Source organism: Lepisma saccharinum, chromosome 2 (assembly GCF_977018435.1).
Source record: "Lepisma saccharinum chromosome 2, izLepSacc3.1, whole genome shotgun sequence".
NCBI classification, from domain to species: Eukaryota; Metazoa; Arthropoda; class Insecta; order Zygentoma; family Lepismatidae; genus Lepisma; species Lepisma saccharinum.
This window is the reverse complement of record NC_139230.1, coordinates 176,255,257-176,279,091: the sequence shown is the minus strand read 5'-3', so window position 1 is coordinate 176,279,091 and position 23,835 is coordinate 176,255,257. Positions and strand designations below refer to the sequence as shown.

Here is a 23,835-nt window from a genome sequence, read left to right as displayed (position 1 = left end):
GAAGGAAATGCTGGAATAAATATATCAGAAATTGAGTAAAAACAGTTCTCATCACACATAGGGCTATCATATCACTCTTCAGCAGAAAGTAGGACTAATTGTCTCAAAATGTTGGGCATTAACGCATTTGCAGTAAATATAATAGGTTACTAGGACATCTTAGCATATAACGAGAATATGACATCTTCAGCTCAAAAATTAATGTTGAAGTGAACGGTTGAGTTCAAAATTTTTCAGCTGCTAATTAATAGCACGGCCATATGTGATTTCAACTTGTGTAGACAAGACAGAACGTTTTTCGACGAGATGGGGCCAGGAAGAGAAAACAATCCATGAATTCGGGAAGAAAAAAGTTTACAATTTCGTAAACAAAGTCTGGAAGTTCTTGTTTATTGAAATGTAAAAAACTACTAGACACTGGGAAAAACAGAATTGTGTGCCTTATTTCTCTTATGTAATTTCTGGAATGAAACTTGTTACTCTGAACAAATTACCGACACTTATAGTATCGATAAAACTTCACAAGTAAGCATTTTTATACATATATCCGGACTTTTCAGGATCTAGAAAATCGTTAAGTAATTTCTGAGCTGGGATTGTAATTGTTTTTCCAAACATCCAGTAGCAACCATGCACACTCTTTGATTTAAGCATACTTCTCCAAGGAACCACGTTATCTCAGACTCCCCTCAGATTTTCTGTTTCTCCATCTAATTTGAAGTTGCGTGATACCCAAAATATGTATAAGACATTTGTGATTTCTTTCAAATTCCTTCCAGAGGCCAGACACAACTATAAAATCTAGGACACATCCGGAAATAAGAATGATTTTTATAACCTCTTTTTATTTTCTTATTTAGCATCATTTTTCTTTCACCTTTTGCTAATCACGATGACGAGGATAAGTGATATGATGAAATTGATGAAGGGGCACTCATAAAGAACACCCATATGCACGATGGGATTCAAACCCAGGACATCAGACATCATAGCACACTGTGCTAACCACTCTGTCACATATGGAATTCTTATAGCCCTAATCGTTCCACAACCATTTTCCTATCTTTAACTACACACACACAACATAAAGAACAATCTAAATAAACAGGTGCCAGTTCACACTCTAACCATAAGAAAAACATGTGCCTGTGAAAATGTCAAAATGCATGTCAAATCCAGGAACTTTTCTATCGTTGGAAGTGGCCCCGGTGCCCACCCAGCATAGAATGACGTGGGTACCCGGGGGAAACCCTGCGGGGTTAAGGCAGTCAGGGGCATGATGCTGATCACATCACCCCCAGTCATGACCAGATGAAGAAAGTGTGGGGCATTGCCCCCACACCCCCTATACGCCTTCATGGCGTGGTGCTAAGCACAGGGGAGCACTTTACCTTTTTTACCTTTATGTGAAAATGTAAAATAATATTTATTTTTAGGTAGTTGTGATTTATTATATTATAAAAAAATATATTAGTGATAAAATGACGGAAGTAGAGGAACATCTCCAATGAAACACTCATGCCTTACGGATATCTGTATTTCTTGCCGAACAAGGTTCCGAGTTCGAGTTTCGACCAAAATGGGTTCATTGTGTATGTTCATTCATGTCTTTAATGTAATCATAAATCATCGTCATGAATAATTTAACTTCAGAGGAAGAAAACTGAGGTAATTACTAATAAAAACATTAACAAAACAAATTTGATCTTAAAGCCCTGGCTTTGCGCTACATATTCCATCAGGGGACTGACACTTTACGTAGGTGTAGACACACTTAGTACAATTTGATGATATCACGATTACATAATGGATGTGCAGCCACTTAACTGAACCCTCCAAAATTCCCATTTTTATTATTAAATTCTAAATTAGCATAATATCACATAGTTTACCTATTCATAATATGCGCCGCTTTGGTGCACTTTGTGGATTGTTTCGTTGGCTGGTTGTTTTAATTAATGTTGCTTTAATCAACATCAGGTTAATCGCGACAGGCAAAGTGGAGGGAAAATGACAATGAAGCAGAACGAGTGGGCCCTTGGTTCCTGATTAATGAAACTTTGTCTACATGCAACTGAGTCGCTGCGTGAAATCGCTGAAAATGTAATTTATTAATTTCTTAATTTTGCTAATTTTATATAGCTTTTCTACCACTTGCGTCAACATAGGCGATAAGGATGATTAATGAAGCTATGAAATGGATGATAGGACATGATGATCCATTCCTTACACAAAATTCTAAGTTGGGACTAATGAATATCGATTCGTCTTATCATTTGTTAAGTAGTTGTTTTTAACTCCAATCTTTTTCAAAGACTTCTGGGTTGACAGCATGTGTGTTGCGTGATGATGATTCCATGAAAACCACCATTTCAGTGAACTTTCTTGACAATGACTCTAATATCAGTAAAGAGAACATTTCCTTACAAGTAGCTGTTGTTAAGAAACCAATTCCTGAAACTTTTTCTGGTGGTCTCACAGCACCCAGCTGTTGTTTGTTATGGCTGGTCCTGGGGGTATGACTCGCGCTGCTGCCAATACTCAATCGTTCCCAAGAATCCAGGTCCGCCAGGCAAACCTAAGCGACAATTTTGTTACTTGGGTTGCATAGACAACAGGCTGGCTATAAGATGTTACGATATCGTAGGTCTCGTGGCCCAAGAACTACTTTCTCTGACTGTACACATTCTTACGGGCTGATGTGCTGAACGATGCGATTTAACAACACTTTTGCTTTTGGCACTTACAATGTTTACCACTTTTAGTCCTCATTTAACTCTAGTACCCCCCTCACAGTTATTCTAATTTACATTTGGACTGTTTTATGTAAACACTAGGTGATTACCTTGCATTGCCCGGGTATTTATTTATCCCAATCTTTTATTAGACAGGAAAATAATGAATTCTAACTATAATGTAAAATGTAACTAATTTTAAATGTGATCGTGAATGTCACCAATTAGCTTAGCAACTCCGAAAAACATGGATTTGACACTAATGTAGGTCATTTGTGGCATTTTATTTTTCACTCCCTCTCACCCCCTCCCCTCCCATGTCGATAGGTGATGAACTTGGAGTTGAACCCCATTGGGAGTGTCACGAAAACTATGGATTCCATTCGCAACATAGCCTGAATGTTAGGCAACCTGAGAAATATTATCGTTGTGCGTATTGCATAGAGTCATGGATGTCTGTTTGTGCTGAATTTAATATCGGTGGTTCTCGATTATTTTTACATGTCACCCCTTCCCACCCCACCCCTAGGGGTGCCAGGGGGTCTTACCACACACACACAGATACATACATACATTTTTATATATATAGATTATGTAGTACTGTATAGAGGAACCAATCTAACTTCCATACTGTATTGTTTTGCAAAAATATGGCCCGGGTACTGGCAATTCTATGTCATTTTCATAACTTCTTCCATTACCATGCTAAACTGATTGATTAAAAATATTTATATTATATATAATATAATGAATGATGAGAATTACTAAGTGATTAAACAAAGAAAACAAAAATATATTATCTCAAGGGGTCTCAAATTTGATCCACTTTTGAGGCATATTAGACACTAGTTCAGATCCAAATTTAAACTGTAGGTCCAGTTCAAATTAGCCTACTATGAGCACAAATTTGGCTTAAAACAAGCTTTAAGAAATATTATCTAGCATGTTAAACTGGTTTATCAGACAGAATATTTTAGTCTTTAAAAAAATATTGGGCTCAATATATTTGTTGATTGATTTGGTGTTTTAAGTCCACTTTATGCACAGTAAGGCTAATGGGGACTGAAACTACAGTTTAAAATGGGATCCGAACCACTATGTGCCTCCAGTGGGTATCAAACCCAGGACCCCTTGATTACAAGGTGACGATGCTACCACTGCACCATCAAGGAGGCCCCTATTAGGCATAATAATGTCATAAAGTAAGGACTAGTGCTAGCAGTTGGGAAGGCACAGTTTTGTCACCATCCCCATGGATCTGCACCTGGCTTCAGAAAATCGGTACTAACTTAATGAAGTAGGCATCAAATAGACAATAACACCATTGAACAGAAAATATGTTAATGATACATTTTATAAAATCTTTCCAATCCAATCCCAACTTCACATGTCTTGCAAGATCACTGTTATCATCACTAAGCTAGTGTAACTGTGATTATCATTGTAGTGTAATTCCTACTATTTCGGGTTTTAAATAACATTCGTAGCATTCTGGTATAAGAAGAAAAATACCAACCTGAAATTTGTCTTTTCAATAGCATTTGCTCTTTCGGAACTTCTCACCGAATGTAAATATACGGTAAACAATATCTGAATTTTTCATTTTCTTGAGATATTCATGTGCTTTCAGCACAGTGAGACATTATTTATTGTCACTCAGACACTACGATATGAATTGCATAAAAGAATAACTGGAAATACATGAATACAAGAGCAAGGAAAGAACACAGAAACACATTTCCCTTGCTAAAACTAGCAGATACCAAACTTTCCCCAGCAAGCTATCATCCCTATGACTTCACAGTTTTACAACCACCTCGGCTTGCTCAAAAGAGGTGTTATGAACGGACCTTCCAAAGCAGGTGGCAAACAAGTTAACGGACCTTGAGTGATACTAAATATGACCGCTCACTCAGAAAATAATCCCCTTACTCTTCCTCCCTATTAATTCTTTCCTGCCGTGTCACTGGAGGGCTATTTGCAGTGATATATTCACAAAGTCCGTGAAATATTATATAAATGGTTGTTTTTTTTAGAGTGAGATATACACATGCAATCAAATATTAAAATGAAAGACGCATTTACCGAATTATGATTTCACATCTTACAAATGTTCAATGTGTCAGATGGCACACATCTATCCCAAGTCCATTTCACTCTATATCTGACACAGCAAATCATATGGCAGCTGTGATGTGACATAGCACATCCTGGAGATCCTGTTTTATCAGATGTTATGTAGACCCCTTCCTTCACCTAACCCCACATTCAAAGGGTTGTAGTGCAGACACCAGACGTGTTGGGTTTGAATCCCGAACTTGTCATGGGTGTTCATTGTGAGAATTTCTTTATCAGTTTCATCATATCATATTTTAAGCTCACTTTTATGCTCAGGTAGGTTAATTTGGACTAGACCTAAAGTTTAAAGTGGAGTTCAAACCAGTGTACATTGTACTTCCAATGGGGATAGAATCCAGGATCTGTCCATTATGAGGCATCAGCATTATGCCATCGGAGAGAAATATACAGAAAGATTGATTGATTAATTGAGTATGTATGTGAAAGTAAAGAATAGTGCGATATTGACAAGAAAGGAAGGAGTGATTAACCCTCTCAGTGTCTCAACTTTGTTGTTTGAAGCGCTTGGATAGTTGTTGGAAAATATCCTTATATGTAATAAATTTTAAACTTTTATTTCATCTGGGCATCTATTGAATATCATAGCATGTCTGGCACACCTTGTACTATCCTCTAACACAATCAATGTTGGCAGTACACCTCGTAATTTTGAGGAAATACACATTTTTTATGAATATGTCATAATTAACCCCTTAAATTATCCTGTAATTCATGAACCATGTAATAATTTATCGTTCTTTCATCAATATGATAAATACCCTCCGAGATCATTGATTACACATAAAAAAATATTGCAAGCTACTCCACAACTGTCCTTTATTCATGTTTGTTTTTACTTTGTACATTTTTTTTTACATCTTAGTAATTATTCCCCCACACTGAATGCTCATGTAGAAAATAATTTTCTTGTTTAATGTCCAAAAAACATCCATGTACACAAAGTTAATACCCACTGTAAGGTTTATGTCTCTATCAATTTTTGTACAAAAGTTATATGAATTCAAAATCTCAGTTTCATGACTGTTTGAACACCCTGTATTGTCTCTCTTTTAGGGAAAGACTTTGTTTACTGAGCCAGATGTTCGATGCTTTGGTAGGAATCTGAACCATGAAAGTAAGTAGATAGTTGTATAATCTTTGTTATTATGGGCAAATCAGGCCCATACCCAGGATTTTTTGAGTGAGGGACCAGGTGTATGTATATATAAATATACGTATTTATTGGGGTTCGAACAAGAGTATCAGAGAAAATAATAATAATAAGAAAATTTAAATAATAATAATATATGTTTAAATTAATGTATTAATATAATTTATAGGTCTATTAAATTAATTAATACTGTATTGTTATTATTTTATGAATAGGTAAAAATAAGGTGAAGAATAGAGATATAGCAGTATATATTCATTATCAAAATAAAAAATGTGGAACAAAGAGAAGATCTGAAGTGCTGTGAGGTTGATTGAATTAGGATATTTTATGTCACTTTTCTGCCAAGTTTAATCGCAAGGATGAGGATGAGTAATAATAATAATAATTGCTAATACACATCATTTAATTTATATAGAGAACATGTCTAAATGTGAAATAACAAAAAAATAGAAACCATTCATTTTAGCATGACGGCTGCTTCAAGTAAAATCTGGGCAGGGATTAAAATGAATGCATTGTCCCAACTAAATTGGGACTTCTGGTAGCCTTGCATCAAATCCAAAACTACTCAGTATTGCAGACTGAAGAATTCTGGAGCCTGCCAAAAGACCCATTCATTTATGCAATGACAACAAAAATAATTGAAATAGGCACTTAAAATGCACTATAAAATAAGAAAAGGCTCTAAAATAGGCACTTAAAAGGCACCCTAAATTAAAAAGAAATACATGAAAATGGGCAATGAACATGAACTTATTTAATTTTCTTCTTGCAATCCGCAGTTATACTATATTAGCATTACAGTTTTACATAAGAGTACGCCAACAATTCACAAACTATTAATACTATTGTGTTTCAAAGCATGCACTATATTCTTTATAATTTCTACTCCATTTTCATGTCTTTCCTAGATGATATTAGTGTAATTAACATAATAAACACGTGTCACATTGTCAAAATTGAAGTAAATGTAATTGCAAATATGGTTTGAATATACTTCTTTCAAATTGTTACTAATGAACCCTTTACAATTTGTTTGTGTTGTATGGTAGTTGATGTGTGTGTGTGTGTGTGTGTGTGTGAGAGAGAGAGAGAGAGAGAGAGAGAGAGAGAGAGAGAGAGAGAGTGTGTCTTATCACTCAATTTTATAATCAGCTTGAAATTTATTTTGTGTAAATTGCTTATGGCTTTGCTTCCTACTACTCTTTCCACAAGTTCTTTTTTTTCTGGTTACGTATAGAGATTTTGATAATGTTTCACATTTCAATTAGAAATAAAGTTCTTCACAACTGTCCATGTTATCGCCTTCTTCAGAACTTAATTAAAAGATATGGATTGAACCCATGTAGGTTAAAAGTGTAAGAAGAAATCATGTTTTCAAACTGAAACACCAGGAATTTTCTTCAGGACAGTTATATTAAATCTCTGTTAAAAATGCAGGCTCGACCAGGACTTGAACCTGGTTCTGTAGCATACCATGTCATTGCTTTACAAACTATTTTTCCCTGTCACTATTTTCTGTATACTACAACTCCTGTGTAGGCCAGATCATAAAGTAAAGTAACATTTAAGCATGACAAAAACAAACAATGCAAGAAGGGAGGAGATGATGTATGCAGCTGAGGAAGAGGAACTGATGAATCAGCTGCACTTATTTTTTGGGCCAGAGATAATGACATTGCTCTGCCGAGGTTCTCTGGTTAAAAGAAAGGGGAATTGGGGAAAACCAATCCTCTATCACTCTATATAGGTGACATACTGGAGCACCTGAAATCATGGGCTTTTCGCCATTGCACAAGTCAGAGGGTTCGAGGCAAGGGGGGTGGGAGAGTAAACACAGAAGTATTCCTGTTTCCTTTCCATGGCGGCCTCTACCTGAAACTGATCTGGTGGTCGAATAGCCTGCTAGAGCAGCTCCTTCCATCTGTCCTGATGATCGTACCAAGGGGGTGAGAAACATGTGAAGAAAAGTGATTCATATGAATGGTAGCTTCAAGAAGACAATGAATATTGTGATTTGAAAATAATTAGATGCATGAGATCATTGATCTATCACTGCTAGACTCGCTACTCCACAGTGCACATCACTGTCTACCACACTTTATTCTGTTCACTCCAAATGAAATTCAACTTTTATCATTCTTACCTTTTCAACTTGAACATTTTAACATTTAATACCACATGATTTTATATGAAGAATGATCTGCTGCTTGCTGAAGAAGACCTATGTTTATATGTTTGAAATGTTAGATATAACATACCACAATAAGATATGTTGCTCAAATTTCATTTTTACAAATTAGTAATGACTGTGATAAAACTGACAATTGTGAAGAATTTTATTACATATAGTGACACTAGCATTCAGTAGTATTGACTGAATTTAATTTCAAATAAATTAATATTGTATAAATCTATGAAAAATATAGTCTGGAGACAGTGAGATCAAATAATTTCTCAAAGAGATGTACATTTTTTTCTGCCAGGGTTAGCATTTCCCTAAATATTGCTTTATTTGTGTACATGCTTGTTTGCTTGGAAATGTTAAAAACTCTTCTTTATTTAAACAGGCAATGGACAAGGAAAGAAAGGTGCACAAACTTTGCAACCCTCAGTCAAAGGTAAAGCCCCACCAGAGCCAACGTACATGTACGATTTGATTGTAATTGGAGGAGGTCCTGGTGGCATTGCAGCTTCACTTGTAAGTTCATATGTGGTATTGAGAGGAAATATGTAGCATATTATTTGTGTTTTTGAGTGCTTAATCTTTAGCAGATGGCTAGCTTTGAGTGAAACCACCTAAATTATATGCTTACGGTTGGCTGGTTTCAAATGAAAGTACCTCCATATGGCAACCATTAACACATCATTTCTGCAGATGCTAATTCAGTTCTTATATGTTAATTTATACCAGGTGTGTCGGTTAATAATTCTAAATTTCGTCGCTGGATGGTGCTGGAAGCAAGGGTTGGTGTACAGTTTCAACTGTTACGTCCCGGCCCAGCCAAAAAAATTCCAAGATGCCAAATTGCAAGCACTGTTGGATGAAGACGATATGCAAATGCAACAACAACTGGCAGAGAAGTTAAATGTTGGTTGCCAAACCATATCTGATCGTCTTCATGCCATGGGAAAGAATCAGAAGGCAGGAAAATGGGCCCCACATCATCTGAATGACAGACAAATGGAAAAGCAAAAAACAGTGTGTGAAGTGTTGCTTTTTCGGCATGAAAGAAAGTCTTTCTTGCATCGGATAGTGACTAGGGACGAAAAATAGATCTATTTCGAGAACCCAAAGTGCAAAAAGTCATGGGTTGACCCAGGACAACCTTCAACATCGACTGCAAAACCGAATCACTTCGGAAGGAAGACAATGCTGTGCATTTGGTGGGATCAGAAGGGTTTGGTGTAGCATGAGCTTCTGAAACCAGGTGAAACAGAGAATGTCATTTGCTACCATCAGCAACTCATCAATTTGAACCATGCATTGATCAAAAAGTGCCCAGATTGGGTGACAAGACATGGAAAAGTGATTTTGTAGCACGACAACGCCTCATCACACACAGCCAAAGGCGTCAGAGACACCATTTCTGCACTTGGCTGGGAATTTTTGCCACACCTGCCATACGCACCAGACTTAGCCCCTTTGGACTACAACTTGTTTTCATCGATGTCTCACTCACTTTCCCAGCAACACTTCAACAATTACGAAGATGTCGAACAATGGCTTGCTGACTGAATCACCTCAAAATGTGAACAATTTGATGGACAGATGGGCACAATGTATAAATAGTGATTGCACATACTTTGAATAAAGCATTTGTTACCTTTCTCCCCAGATACACTTGTTTTCTTTCGGATCAATTAAGAATTATTAACCGGCACACCTGGTATACAAATGAAGGTATGACATACTGGAATGACAAAGCAATATGTTTATTGTTTATTATTTTAACAAATGTAATTTGAAAATGTTGATTTTTTCTTCAGAACATTATGGGATAAGATATGAATGGTATGTTATCCTTTAAACACCACTTTTTGCTGATATGTTTTACTTTGGCATGCAATAATGATAACAAAGAGAACAAACCTTGTTCACAATGTGTGTTAATTAGGAATCCAGTGGGAGATGTCTAATTTCCAAAATTATCTGAAAATTATGATTTTTAAAAAATTGCATATTTTTCATTTATTTTTTAGAAAAGGGGGACATGGATTTTTGTTGTGATTTCCTGCAAATTCAGTTTATTCGGCATCCATGGGGCTGATGTCAGAAGCAATTATTCTTTAAGCTTGCAACACTGCTCTTTTTATACATTTTTATTTCCCCCTCCCCCCAAGAAATATCAGCCTATTTTCAATGCAACTTTGCATGGTTAGGATAAAGTACCACTGTTACATATTACACTTTTTAATTCATTTTGGTCTACTGTGGTGGCCACAGGTGAGTTCCAAATACAAATTTTTGTGTAAAATTTTGATTTTGTTCATCCATTAACTTTCATTATTGTGAGGTACAACATGTCACCTCTGCCAAGAGTCTTGTTGTATTGAAAAAAAAAGATAATGATTTTACCTCTCCTGCGACAATCAGTTCTCTTGCTAAGATTTTTTTTGTACCTTGCGGCATGTTTGTAAAGTTTATGCATGAAAAGTTCCCATCCAGAGAAGTTAACACACACGAGAAATTCCCATCTGCTAAATGTTAAAAGAAGCTTGTTGTTGTATGAAAGTTAGTGGTAGTTAAAATTTGGTTAGTAGTGTAAAGAAATTGAAACAAAGTGCACAATGTTTAAAATAATTGATGTAACTCATGCATTTATATTTAATAATAATAATTCATATTACATGCACTTAGCATTAAATGCTACAGGCAGGGTTGTTCAAGGTCCAGGAACCCATAAAATCTAATGGGTTCTATTGGGTTCTGCTGCAGGACCAGAACATTTTTTCTCTCACAATTTAAATTCGGTCCAAGTTGCATATTGTTACATTGAAAAAAGGTTCCTGAATCATATTTTAATTGTTCCTGTAAAAGGTTTTTGGACCATTTTTAAATTGATGTGGGGAGAAAAGGTTCCTGGACCGAATTGAAATTCTTCCAGAAAAAAGGTTCCTGGACCGAATTGAAATTCATCTGGAAAAAAAAGTTTCTGGACCGTATTTAAATTGATCCGGATAAAGGTTCCTGGACCGAATTGAAATGATGTAAATATGAAAAGGTTATACACTGTCTAGAACTTATTTACATTTGCTGATTCTCTCTTCCAATCTGGGATTGAATTTATTTACAATTCCTGGACCGGGGTTGACTGATCAAAAGTTGCCTTCTAACAATGTCCACGAGTACGTTTTACATTATAATGTCACACTGCGGTTGTAGAAAATGTAGCACAGGGAATAAATCAAAATGCTGTTGTTCTCTCATGGGCCAGATTCAAAAACTCCCTTGTCGAAGAGTTACTGTACATAACGCAATGGACTATATTAGTGTGGCATCACATTGAGTTCAAACAAATCTGTCACGTGTTGCTCTGGCATCTGATCCAGGAACCGCAGCCAACAGGAGCCGTCGATGAGCTAACATGAGGCTGCTGTGTTCCCAGCAGCTATCACAACAGGGACAGGCAGTGCTGCTACAACCAAGTGAAGGAATACATGTGAGAGAATGGGGCTACATGGAAAGAGGCAATGTGACTGCAGCATTTGAGTTTCGCCCATTTCTACCTTGTACCTTAGATTCTCGAGACAGCCAGCACTTGGATTAGTCTTTCATACTCATAAGTGGATAATTGTTTATCGCCAGGTCCGTATTCGATACAAATTGCATATTGTTTCATTTCAATATGGAACTTGGGCCCTATTTAAACTGATTCGGAAAAAAAAAAAAGATTTAAATTGATTCTGGAATAAAGCTTCCTGGACCGAATTTAAATTGGTTTGAAAAAAAGGTTCCTGGACCATATTTAAATTCATTCAGAAAAAAGGTTCCTGGACCGAATTGAAATACTTTACAGATAAAAAGGTTCTTTATGGTCCAGAACCCATTTACGCTTGCCAGAATTGAATTTACTTAAAATTCCTGAACCTTTTAACAACCCTGGCTACAGGTATCATGCATAATATATTAGCAACCTATGAAATTTGACCTTTATATATTGTTTGAATCACACGCATGCACACATTCATGTTAATAATTTGTTGTCATGATTATTTGAGTCTCCCCAATGGCGCAGTGGTAATATTGACACCTTGTAATGAAGGGGTCGTGTGTTCGATACTCAGTTGTGGCACATTGTACATTGGTTTGGATTCTACTCTGAAATGTATATTTCTGCATGCATTTTTGTAAGGGTTTACATAGCATTCTTTCTATTTTAGGAGGCCAATTCCCAAAATAAGAACGTTGGGATTTGTAAAATAGAATCTTCCCACAGCCTCAAAGGAGCTTTTGTTGACATGGGGACCACTGCAAAAATACTGATGCAGAGAGCTTTGCTCTTGGGAATTTCAGTGTGTGATGCCAGCCACTATGGTTGGCATATATCGCCTATTGAAGGTTTGTTGCATTACATTTTCTCCATCTGTGAAGAATTTTTATTGAATGTAATCAAAGCATGGCAATGCATTGTGTACATTCAGATAGTGCTTACGTTGCATTGCTGAAGATGCATAATATATACTGACTGCATTTGAAAGTGATGCTTGGTACCCAAATTTCAAGGTAAATGGAGGATATCTTCTGACTGGGAATTTCTTGACTTCTGGGAAATAAACATGAATTCCTGTGAGTTATGAATGTGAAAAGCTAGGTGCAGTGAGATTTCATACAATGAAACAAGCACCAGCCTCCATGGCAAAATTGTTAGCACACTGTGCTACAACGCCAGAGTCCCAGGTTCAAATCCCAGCATGAGAATGGGTGTTCTTTGTATATTCCTTCATCAATTTCATCATATCATGAATCATTCTCATCTTCACGATTAGCCAAAATTTTCATAAATGTGATGTAAAATAAACTAAATCAATCAATCAATCAATAATGAAACATGTATCAGCATAATGTATGTTCATCATAGTAGTTTCAGGCTAGTCTACAAAATCTGTGGAACAATTACAGAGAAAGACTCACTCACGTGTGACATTCCAAGGATGTCAGATGCAGTAAACAATTTTATATTTAATATCAATCATATTTTTGTTGCCAGTGCTATTTTACCTGGTGCAGTTAATTTTCAAACTGTACTATTAGTCTTAAGCCTAAAGTGTAGCATGAGGAGTGTGATATAATTGATTGAGATCCAACAGAGATCCCTTATAATCTAACGTTTAGTGCTTGCCTTTTATGTGAGTGGTCTTGGATTCGAATACTTAGACGGATTCTGAAATTTGGATGTTGACCCAGCATCAAGACAATTGGAAAGGCATACTAGTGTAGAATTCCAGTTGGCACAAGAAATGGGACTAGTGTAAATAATCTTTCAGAGAGTGAGTTTTGTAATGAAAATAAATATACAGTGTGTCCCACATGAAACTGGCATGCATCGTATGTATCATTTAATAGAGGCATAGTGCTTTTATGTGGGACACTCCGTATCACACACCACATGCTGCACAGCTAAAAAAGGAGTGTTGCAGAAGAGCAGAAGAATGGTGTAAATTATACAAATACATAATCCTTGTTGATTTTTCTTTTTAGCCGTTAAACTTTGAAAAATCTGATAAAATTTCCATGTTTCTATGTCTGTTAAACTGAGTGATATAACTATTCTGACAATAATGCCCAAAACTCTGTTACTCCACAGCATGCATGCTATGACATCAGAGGTCCCAGGTTTGAATCCCAGCCTGAGCATGGGTGTTATTTGTGAGTGTCCCTTTTTCAATTCCATCCTATCATCACTAGGGTGACCATACGTCCCATTCTGACTGAGACAGTTCTCTTTCAGAGTTGTGTTCCGGTCATCCTGTCGATATTATTAAAAAACACTATTTGCCCCATTTTATAAAAATCTAGGAATTAGCTTGAAAATCAAATCTAAATTTGAGAGACATAACACTTCATGCTAAAAAATAATGTTGATGGAATTTTTAAACTAGTGTCTGGACAACAGAGTGGGAAAACATCTGGAATCAGTGACATAACGACAGGGGGGGCATGGCCCCTCAACCTTGAACAGAAATGAGTTCTAGGGGGGCAAACGGGGGCAAACATTGACTTTACGCACAGAAAGACTAATTGGGACTGGACCTACAGTTTAAAGTCAGATCCGAACCACTGTGCCATGTGCCTCCACTGGGTATTGAATCCGGGACCCCTTGATCACAAGGGGATGATGTTACCATTACACCATCGGGGAGGCACAAAAGTTTTAAGAGAGAATATCCATTAGCGTCCTTTGAAATTATTTGCACCCTATTAAATCAATATTGATTTCAGCCTGCGAAAAATTGGATCCAAAAATTTTCTTGCTTGCTTCACTCACAATTTAGCTTTCTTCTCGTAATACATTGTAAATTACCAGACAGAGAAATAAGACTTGTCTTCACTTATTTTGTTTTAAATGCATAAACAATTGTTTTGAGGAAAGTGAGCATGCACATTTGAGAGACAATTTATGTAATTTTTGCTTTTGGTTTATTGTGAGATGGATGAATTGGTTGTGTAATGTATTTAAATAATATATGTTGTATATAATATGCATTAAAGAAACTTTCAATACATACACAATTTAGTGTCTACATTGCTCCATGTTGCATATAAGTGAAACATATATCGTGCCTGAAAGTTATACATGTTAATGTAAAAGAAAATTATATTTGGAATGCATATGTATCAAGTATTTTCTGTCTTTCAAAAATAGTTTTTGTGCTTAATTTCAATTATTAATGTCAAATTGAAGGTATTGAAAAAATAATTCAAATCCTTTGTTCAAACACAAATGCTTTAGCACCAACTTCTGCTCCCTTTTTGCATAATTTACAAGGCTAATAACATCTTTGATATTAAAACTACCACTACTACTACTATTAATAATAATAATAATGTTGTTGGTCCCGGGGTTGAATCCCGGCTTGGGCATGGATGTTTGTGAGTGTCCATTCATTAATTTCATCACTCATCCCCATCTTTGCAAATTAGCCAAACGTGGAAGTAACTGACATTCTTGGGATGTCCCGTTTTGGGGTCAAAATATTATGGTCACCCTAATCATCACTCATCCTCATCTTTGTGATTAGCCCAAAGTGGCAGAAAAACAAAGTAAAGTAAACCAAATCAATCAATCCTGTTACACCAGAAGTGTTGGTGGGGATTATACCTTCCCTATTGATCCAATCTTCCTGAGAAAATATGGGACTAACTCCAAAAAAAGGGCAAAGTTGTACAGTCACAGGTACTTCTGGCTTGTAATTACACTATTGATTCTCAATGGTATCGTTACAACCCAGAAGGGCCTGTGTACCACGTTGATCATATACATGATCTGTGTGGGAAGTATTCAACCATGAAAAGAAAATATTTATTGAAGAAGATAAGAAATATCATATGTAGAAAAATGACACCCAGTCCCCTTCTAAGAATGCACTTTTGGACCTCACACACTTTTCCCCGCATCTCTTCCTTCCACTGCTCAAAACACTCTGCCAAGTTCTCTGGAATAGACATAAGCTGCCTCATCCTATTTTCCTAAATATCATAGATGGTCTGAAATCAAGGTTATTTTAGTTGCAGAAAGCTAGAAGTCACACGGTGATAAATCAGGGCAGTGGCCGTTTTCATGATATTGTATCTCTCAACCAGTAAAGAACATTGAAGTAGTTCTCCTTACTAATTGTTTGTTCTGGAGGAGTGTGCTCAGAGTAGACAACACCTTTCCAATCAAATAATGCAGTAAAGAATGTATTGACTTTGCTGCAACTCTGCCATGACTTCTTCGGGTGTGGAGAACCAGGTGATTTCCATTGGGATGACTGAGCCTTCATTTCCAGTTCATTGCCGTTGACTCACGATTCATCTCTGGTTATTACGTTTTTGAGGAAATGTTTTTCATTGGAAGCAGTTTGAAGCAATTAATTAGCAACTGCAGCATAGTGTTCCTTGTGCTCTGGTACCAGAACCTGCTGAACGAATTTTGCCATGATGTGTTTCTTGCAAAGATCCTGCTTCAAAACCTCCGACACAGTGGTTTTTGGAATCCACAGATCATCATCTAGTTCTCACGCCATTAGTCGCCGATGCTTAACATAGATCACTTTCAAAGTGTTCCCTGCCATCTTTGATGCTTTTGCACCACACTTTTATTTGCACTGCATTCATTGCATTGTCCTTCAGAATCATCCAAATACTGTACTTTCCATTGATGAATGCTCAAGCTTAATGCAAGTGATGGAGATTCACTCTTCTACCCACTCAGTTATTGTGAACGTGATGGTCACACAGTACACATGCTCACTCAATGATATTTAGTGTTCAGCTTACTTGTCCAGTGAATTCAATTGTATATTCATGTACATTAAAGTTCACTTTCCTAGGCTGCCAGGCTAATATTGAGGCTGTGCATGAGTAATGCATATCAATAGCAATAATACAATTTGTCAGTTTTGCTGATTACTGGTATACAACAGTCAGCCACTCATTTTTACAAACCATTCTCATTATATTAACAGTGGCTGGATTTTTTTCTGGATACATAATGTATATAATGAAGCAGCAGGCCTTTGAAGTAAATAGGTTGATATCGGTTAAACATTGTTTTTAGCATAAGAATCAAGTGTTTGAGTCTTAATATACAATTGTGTAATGATGCTTGGTATAAAGTATGGTCTTCTGTTTCATTGTTTTTCCAGTTTGGCATGAATGGGTTGAAATGGTGAAGAAAATCCAAGAGTACATAAGGTCTCTTAATTGGGGATATAGATGCATACTGAGGGAAAAGGGAATTGTTTATCACAACTCATTTGTTGAGTTTGTAGACAATCACACAGTAAAAGTAAGTGTAGTTTTTATGCATGTTCAAATTTTTTCAAGCTTCTTTTGTTGCAAGTATTAGTTTGGCAGTTACACATTTTGCAAACAAATGAATCAGATACAAATTTATTGCATGAGCTAGCTAAATGGTACAATTTAATCTTGTAGGAATTGTTGGAGAGAATATTCTATATATTTTTTTTCATTGTTCTTGCCACAGTATCATTGTGTAGGTTCCAGAATGTTACCTTTAACAGCAACCGACATATTTTGTTCTGTATTTAGATTTCTTTACTTATATCCACTTTCTATTCTCATCATAATGAAATGTTTAAAACAATTTCTTCAACATTTTTGCTTTCCATGTACTCAGAAAAAGTATTCGAGTATTGAATTGAATTGAATTGAATTGACTTTATTGCTGGGTGAGGTTCAGTCAGCTGTTGCTGGTCTACCAACTAACTCCAAAAAGTACAGATTAAAATAAAAATTAAATAAAATTCAAGATTACAAAGAAATTGCACAAGGAAGTACAATAAAATACAAATGGAATGAAATCTCATACAATAGAACAGATTCAAATAAAAATTAAAATAAAATTCAAGATTACAAAGAAATTAATCAAGAAAGTACAATAAAATACAATAGGAATAAAATCATATAGAATGGAACAATATTAGTAGTGAATTAGATAATATAGTAATTGAAGTCAAGAAAGTTGATAGTAAAAAAAAAAAAAACATATAATGTGCACTCCAGTTGCTCAGTGTTCCATGATTTTTACCCTCCAAACCCACTATTTTAAAGAGTTAATGGGTCTCAGCACAATTCGTTGTAATATGTTTTTAATATAGATTATTTAACTAACTCTGGTTTTGCTCTATTTCAGGTGAGAGTTGAGAATGGAATTGTAGAACATGTTACATCTGATAAAATCATCATTGATGTTGGTGGTCATGAAGACTATCCACAATTTCCAGGCATTGAATATTGTATATCGTCTGATGACCTAGTTTCTCTTTCACATTCCCCTAAGAAGACTTTGGTTATTGGGGAATCACCAAGTGCACTGGAATGTGCAGGTTTTCTCCTTGGCCTTGGGATCAAAGTAACACTAATGGTGAGAATATAAGTTGTGAAGAAGTTAAGATTAGATATAAATCCAAATACAGTGAAATAGTGAATAGCCATGGTAGCTCAGTCGTTAGGGCATCTGACTACCATGCAAGAGACCTGGGTTCAATCCCCAGCAGGGGAGAACTGGATTTCCTCCACCTGTTCAAGTGGTTCTGGCACCCACCCAGCGTCGTATAAAGTATAAAGTGGGTAACTGGATGGGGGTCTGGGGGGGGGTAAAGGCAGTCAGGGGCATGGTGCTGATCACATCACTCCCACCTTCAGGCGTGATCAAGAATCGACACCCCCCTATATGCCTTCATGGCATTGTGCAAAACACAGGGGAGCACTTTACTTTGTTTTTACAGTGAAATAGTAATTTTGCTAATTTCATTTGGATTAAACACTTAACCTTCTTGGCTCAAAATAAAGCAATATGTTTTAAAATTATCCTATATTTTAAATTTTACAGTTAAGTATATGTATCTGAAACATGTACACTCATAGTCAGTGTTCTGCTGAGAGAGAGAGAGAGAGAGAGAGAGAGAGAGAGAGAGATATTGTGCATATGTGTGTGCAAGAGGCAAAAGCCTAAGTTTCTTTCCTGTACAGTCATGAACGTTTTTGTATTGAAATGATCCATGAAAGTCTATTAGGCTGTTACAACCCAGAAGTGTCCATGATTGTATGTGCTTTTTTTGTTTTTATTATGTAACTTTTCTCTTGTAAAAATATGGTTTTAGAAGAACAAGAAGCAAAATAATTTTTGACTTCTAGCCACTGGAACATTTATATGCTTGTAAGCCTCTTCTGTGCAGTGATATAAAATAAAATCATATAATGATTAGTTTGCAGTAGAATTTTTAAGAGAGGGGATCTGATTCTAATGGAAGCACAGTTTGAATAAAAAGAGATACATAAAAATACATTTCAGAAATACATCATGAATCTTCTGTGCCCCTCCCCCTTCCCACACAATAAACTAAAGAGAATAGGGAAATTCTAAGATGTACATCGTGGGGAAAAATTGAATTGTATTATGTATGTAATACTAAAAAAGCAGGATAGCCAGCTGTTGAAAAAGGATTTCCAAAAATCTCTTGCAGTGATGGGGTACTTGAATTTCCTGGAAAATATTACTTTGTTGGAATTTTTGGGAAAAGGAAATAAATAAATTTTTAATTCCTTACTCACTTCCAAATTATCACATGCTTGTAAAACCATACTTCTACAATCAAGCAAAGTTTCATAACCAGTAAGGGAGCTTTTAGACCTAAGTGTCAGCCAACAAGTGATATGACAAGCTGCACGTGTCACTTGTTGATCTCCAAATAATGAAAATATGCAGCTTATGCTCTTTCAGAAGCTGCAGCAGAACACACCATCCTCATTCCTTTCTCCCTTGCTGCAGAATAAAAGTATATTTGAAACATTTTGAAATAGTTAAATGATTTAATGTAAAATTTCATTCTAAAGTTAAATTCTTCCTTCTCCAGACTAGATCCATCCTGCTGCGAGGATTTGACGAAGAAATGACAAACAAAATAGCAAAACATTTGGAACGGCGTGGTGTAAGATTTTTCCGTGAACATTGTCCAGTGTTAATTGATAAAATTCTGGATGGGGAGCCAGGCTTATTTAAGGTTAGTTTGCTATTGATTATGTAATATGCCAATCAGTGATTTTGCAAAATGATTTTCCCCTTAAATTACTGTCTTTAACTGTGCTCTGGGTATTTTGCTGTTGTAATTTCAACTTTGATGTTTTCCATTTTTAAAAGTGATTAACCCTTATCTGGGCAAGCTATTTTTGTAACGTGTCCGGGCAAGCAGTGTCTGTCAGACACTGCATTGTTTTAAATGGATTTTGCCCTTCTAATGCGAGATTTTTATGTTTCATCACTGTGGAAACAAGCGAGTGACATGATATGTAACCTAATCATCATTGTTATGTCCATAATTCTTGTATTCATCATCATCATCATCGTAGTTGCATGTTATTGTATTTTTTGCAGCATAGTATATGAAACATGTTAGGCTGGAAGGTAGCGTGAGGAAACAGTTTTATTTGCTCATATATTTTTTCATTTTTTCTATATTAGCGTTAATAATATTTTTATGTGATGTCTTGTTAAATACTTTATTTTTTATTAAACATTTGTTAATACGTATTCAAGTAGACTTCTTTACATATCATGTACACTGTGTCCGACCGACACTGCTTGCCTGTTTACGTAAGTGAAATGGAAAATAGTTTTTTATGCCTGACCTTGTTTATCAAACAAAGTCAAATATTGTTAAATGAAAAAAACATGAGAGAAACAAACAAAGTAAAAGAAAAATATCATGTTTGCAGGAAATATCGTTTGGAGTATGTGACAAAATATATAAGCAACAGTGTCTGATAGGGTTAAGGGTTAATGAAATATTAAATGTAACCTTAACAGACAGGGAAATTTTAAACCATGAACTGGCAACACCGTGAGGTAGATGGCACTGCACCTACATACAAAACCTTGTGAGAGACAGGTTATCAGTTAGTTGTCATGCAATGGAGTGGCGTGTATCATGTTCTTTGTAGATAAGAACAATGATTGTGTGGTGGCTATTTGTCGCAAATTTCAATAGCATTTTAATCTAGCACTGCATGAATACATTCCATTGGCCCATGTAATAACCGCATGGGTATGTAATTTGGAGGATACTGGTTTGACTATGAAGAAAACATTTTCAGGACAACATTGTAGTGCCTGCATACAAGAGAATATCGAGGCCATCTGAAGAAACCCATAGCATTTTGTTCGATGCCAGTTTGCATCTCTACGACTGTATCCATCAGTATGCAATGAATATTGATGCAGGATTTAAAATTCCTTTCATAAAAGTTTCAGAAAGTCCAGCAGCTGAAACACAATGATCATGCACAGTGTAGACAATGTCTGCATGACTGATGGCCAAGGTGAATGAGGATGACGATCTCATGAACAGGCTGTGGATGCCAGACAAAGCCCAGTGAAAACAATGTTCCATTGACATGTCAAGGGCTTTGGCAATAAGCAAAATTTTCGTTATTGGGTTTACCAAGCTACACATGCTGATCATAACTGCTGATCACTATGCTATTATGCTGGACACATTTGTTGCACAGGAACTGAATCACTTTCCGCATATCCATGACAATGTCTAGTTTCAAAAAGATGGGCAACGTTCAATACTGCACATATCTCCATGGCAGCTCTACAACAGGTGTCTGTCCACTGAGTAATTTCCCTATCCAGTGACATGCCATGTCCCCAAGATCCACTGACTTGACCAACTGTGATTTTTTCTTGTGACAATGTTAAAAGCAAAGTATACCGTACTCGACCTGCTACAACTAAAGAACATAAAAGAATGGTTACATGAGGAAGTCACTCAGATTTCTGTGGACATGCTATATTGAGCTACACAGGATGTCCTTCAATGACTACAGGAATGTTTGCTTGGGAATGGCCTTTATTTACTAGACATCATCTTTAAGACATAACCCTACCCATTGGTAGGGTTCAACAGTATGTAATGTCATCCTGTGCAATATTCATTTTCATGATTAAATCTCTTGCAACTATTTGTTTTCTTCTCTGTATCTGAGTACTGTATACTCTGGGTTATCTAGGTAATCGTAGATGATCCAGCTATAATTTTAAAAAAAAGTTTTTTTTTTATTTCTTCATGATATTCTTTGGAATCAATGTTCAATTCACACATTTCTTCGCTTCCAGCATGCAAATGATCCCAACCGTTTGCTGCTGAATGTCTGAGAAGCTTTCTCCAGCTGGAGGAATCTTGGCAGCATGAGATTCCACTGGCACCCTTTAACTTGATGGGAGGGTGGGGAGAGGGGGAGGAAACACTGCTTCTCAGGCATGGTGAAGTTTCTGGAAGGGGAAGTAAGGAAAATACACCTGAAAGTGTGCGAGAAACAGGGAAATCTGAACAAAATGAGTAAACCAATTCTATGATGATTTTCATTTCACATTTGTTTCTGTCTTCCTGATTTCTGCTGTTTGAACCGAAATTTCTCAAAGGGAAAAATGTTAAGCATTGAAGATGACGATCTCAAGTAATTAAAGCCAACTTCTGTGGTGGTGTGCTTAGCACAACTTCCTTCGACACCAGAAGTCCTGGGTTAGAATACAGGCATGGGTGTTCGTGAGTGTCCCTTCATCAATTTCATCACATCACCCCTCATCTCCATCATCACGATTAGCTAAAAACGGAAGAAAGGCGAAGTAAAATAACCTAATTCAGCCAATCGATCAATGAAGTAATTACACTATTTATATTAGGGCAGAACTGATACCACTGTCAACCAATACCGATACTCTCACCGATACTTGTATTATATATATAATAAAATATATAAATAAATTATATGTGTGCATCTGTGTAATTATTATTATTACATTTTATACATATGCCTTTCTGATGAGGGGGATGAATAAATTAACCAACCAAATGATGCTCTGTTGCAACGATGCATCTCAACTTTACATTTTTTTTTAAAGTGACAATCGATCAGATGTTTCAAATATTAGAGAAATATTAAGTGAAACTAAGAGCAAGACAATCATGTGGTCGTCATCCTCCTCTCCCCCAATGTTGAAAAATGAGATCATGCCTCTTCAACCTCCTCTAAAACTAAAGGGATCACTCTTCTCAAACTAACATTAAATCACCCGTGAACATGAGAATAATTGGCGATTTATCAGCACTGGACACGGTGACTAAAACTAACAGTTAAGCTGAAATGTGAAACCAATCTCATCTCTTTTTTGGCCTTTAACAAAGAGAATAATAATTAGTAAACAAAATGTAAGTGGAGAATAAAAACTTACCAGTTTCTTGCTTCTATATCAGGCAATTGAATTCAGTACAGTGATATTCCGAAGTGACTTTGCTTTTGATATACTTTTGGCAAATGATTTCTAACAAAAATTAAATGCATAGTTCTATCGCTTGGCATGGGAGGAAATCCAAACCCATCTCTACACTTTCCAGAAACTAACTGCTGTCATATGTCGTTCAATGAAAATTATTCCCCTGCTGCTTTCCTTGTGCCGAAACATGCCTGCTGAAACCTAGTCCAGACAAACAAAAGTCTAAAGTTGGAAAAGAAAAGAGAAATTAGCCCAGGTATTTGAATTTCCGGGAAAATGCTATGTACTATACTATGTCTGAGACACGTCCACCACTTTCATGGGTGATGACTTTTTTGACTGCGGGAAGTCACTAAAGAGAGGGATGTCCACAAACACCAAAGAAAGTGGAAGGATTACCAACATGTGCATCGTTGGCTTTCAGGACCTTATTGGGGTTATTGTTACATGAGACAACATCTGTACGAACAAAGCCTGGTAGACTTTGAAGAGAACTAAACAGAAGCAGCGAACTCTTATGGGGATAATTTTACGTAACTCTTGATTTGCAAGCTACTTGGCCGCGAGTCTTATCTGTGTCACACACTTGCTGCTCCTGGAAACTTGAGTACAGGTTAATTTAACAAATGCAGAACTGTTTCAATTTTTTTTTTTTTTGTTAACTAAAGGTAAGTTGGAAAAAGTGAATGAAACTTTGAAATGTAAAAAGACAATTGATTTAGGCCATGTCTCTAGCGACTCAAAAACAATGGTATCGGCTAGTATAAGTCCAAAAATATACCCCTGGTATTGGTATCGGCTT

At 36.2% G+C, this 23,835-nt stretch overlaps 1 protein-coding gene across 1 annotated transcript in view; it reads left to right on the top strand.

Moving 5' to 3' along the window:
- The window catches only part of LOC145983765 (thioredoxin reductase 1, cytoplasmic-like), a gene marked incomplete at its 3' end in the record, with an annotated part of 38,090 nt that overhangs the window by 7,012 nt on the left and 7,243 nt on the right, over positions 1–23,835 (top strand). The window contains exons 2-7 of the mRNA XM_083116815.1: positions 5,928–5,988; positions 8,598–8,728; positions 12,412–12,589; positions 16,879–17,021; positions 17,889–18,119; positions 19,612–19,758. Of these exons, the coding sequence (XP_082972941.1) occupies positions 5,928–5,988; positions 8,598–8,728; positions 12,412–12,589; positions 16,879–17,021; positions 17,889–18,119; positions 19,612–19,758 (891 nt within the window). The remainder of the gene's footprint in view (positions 1–5,927; positions 5,989–8,597; positions 8,729–12,411; positions 12,590–16,878; positions 17,022–17,888; positions 18,120–19,611; positions 19,759–23,835) is intronic.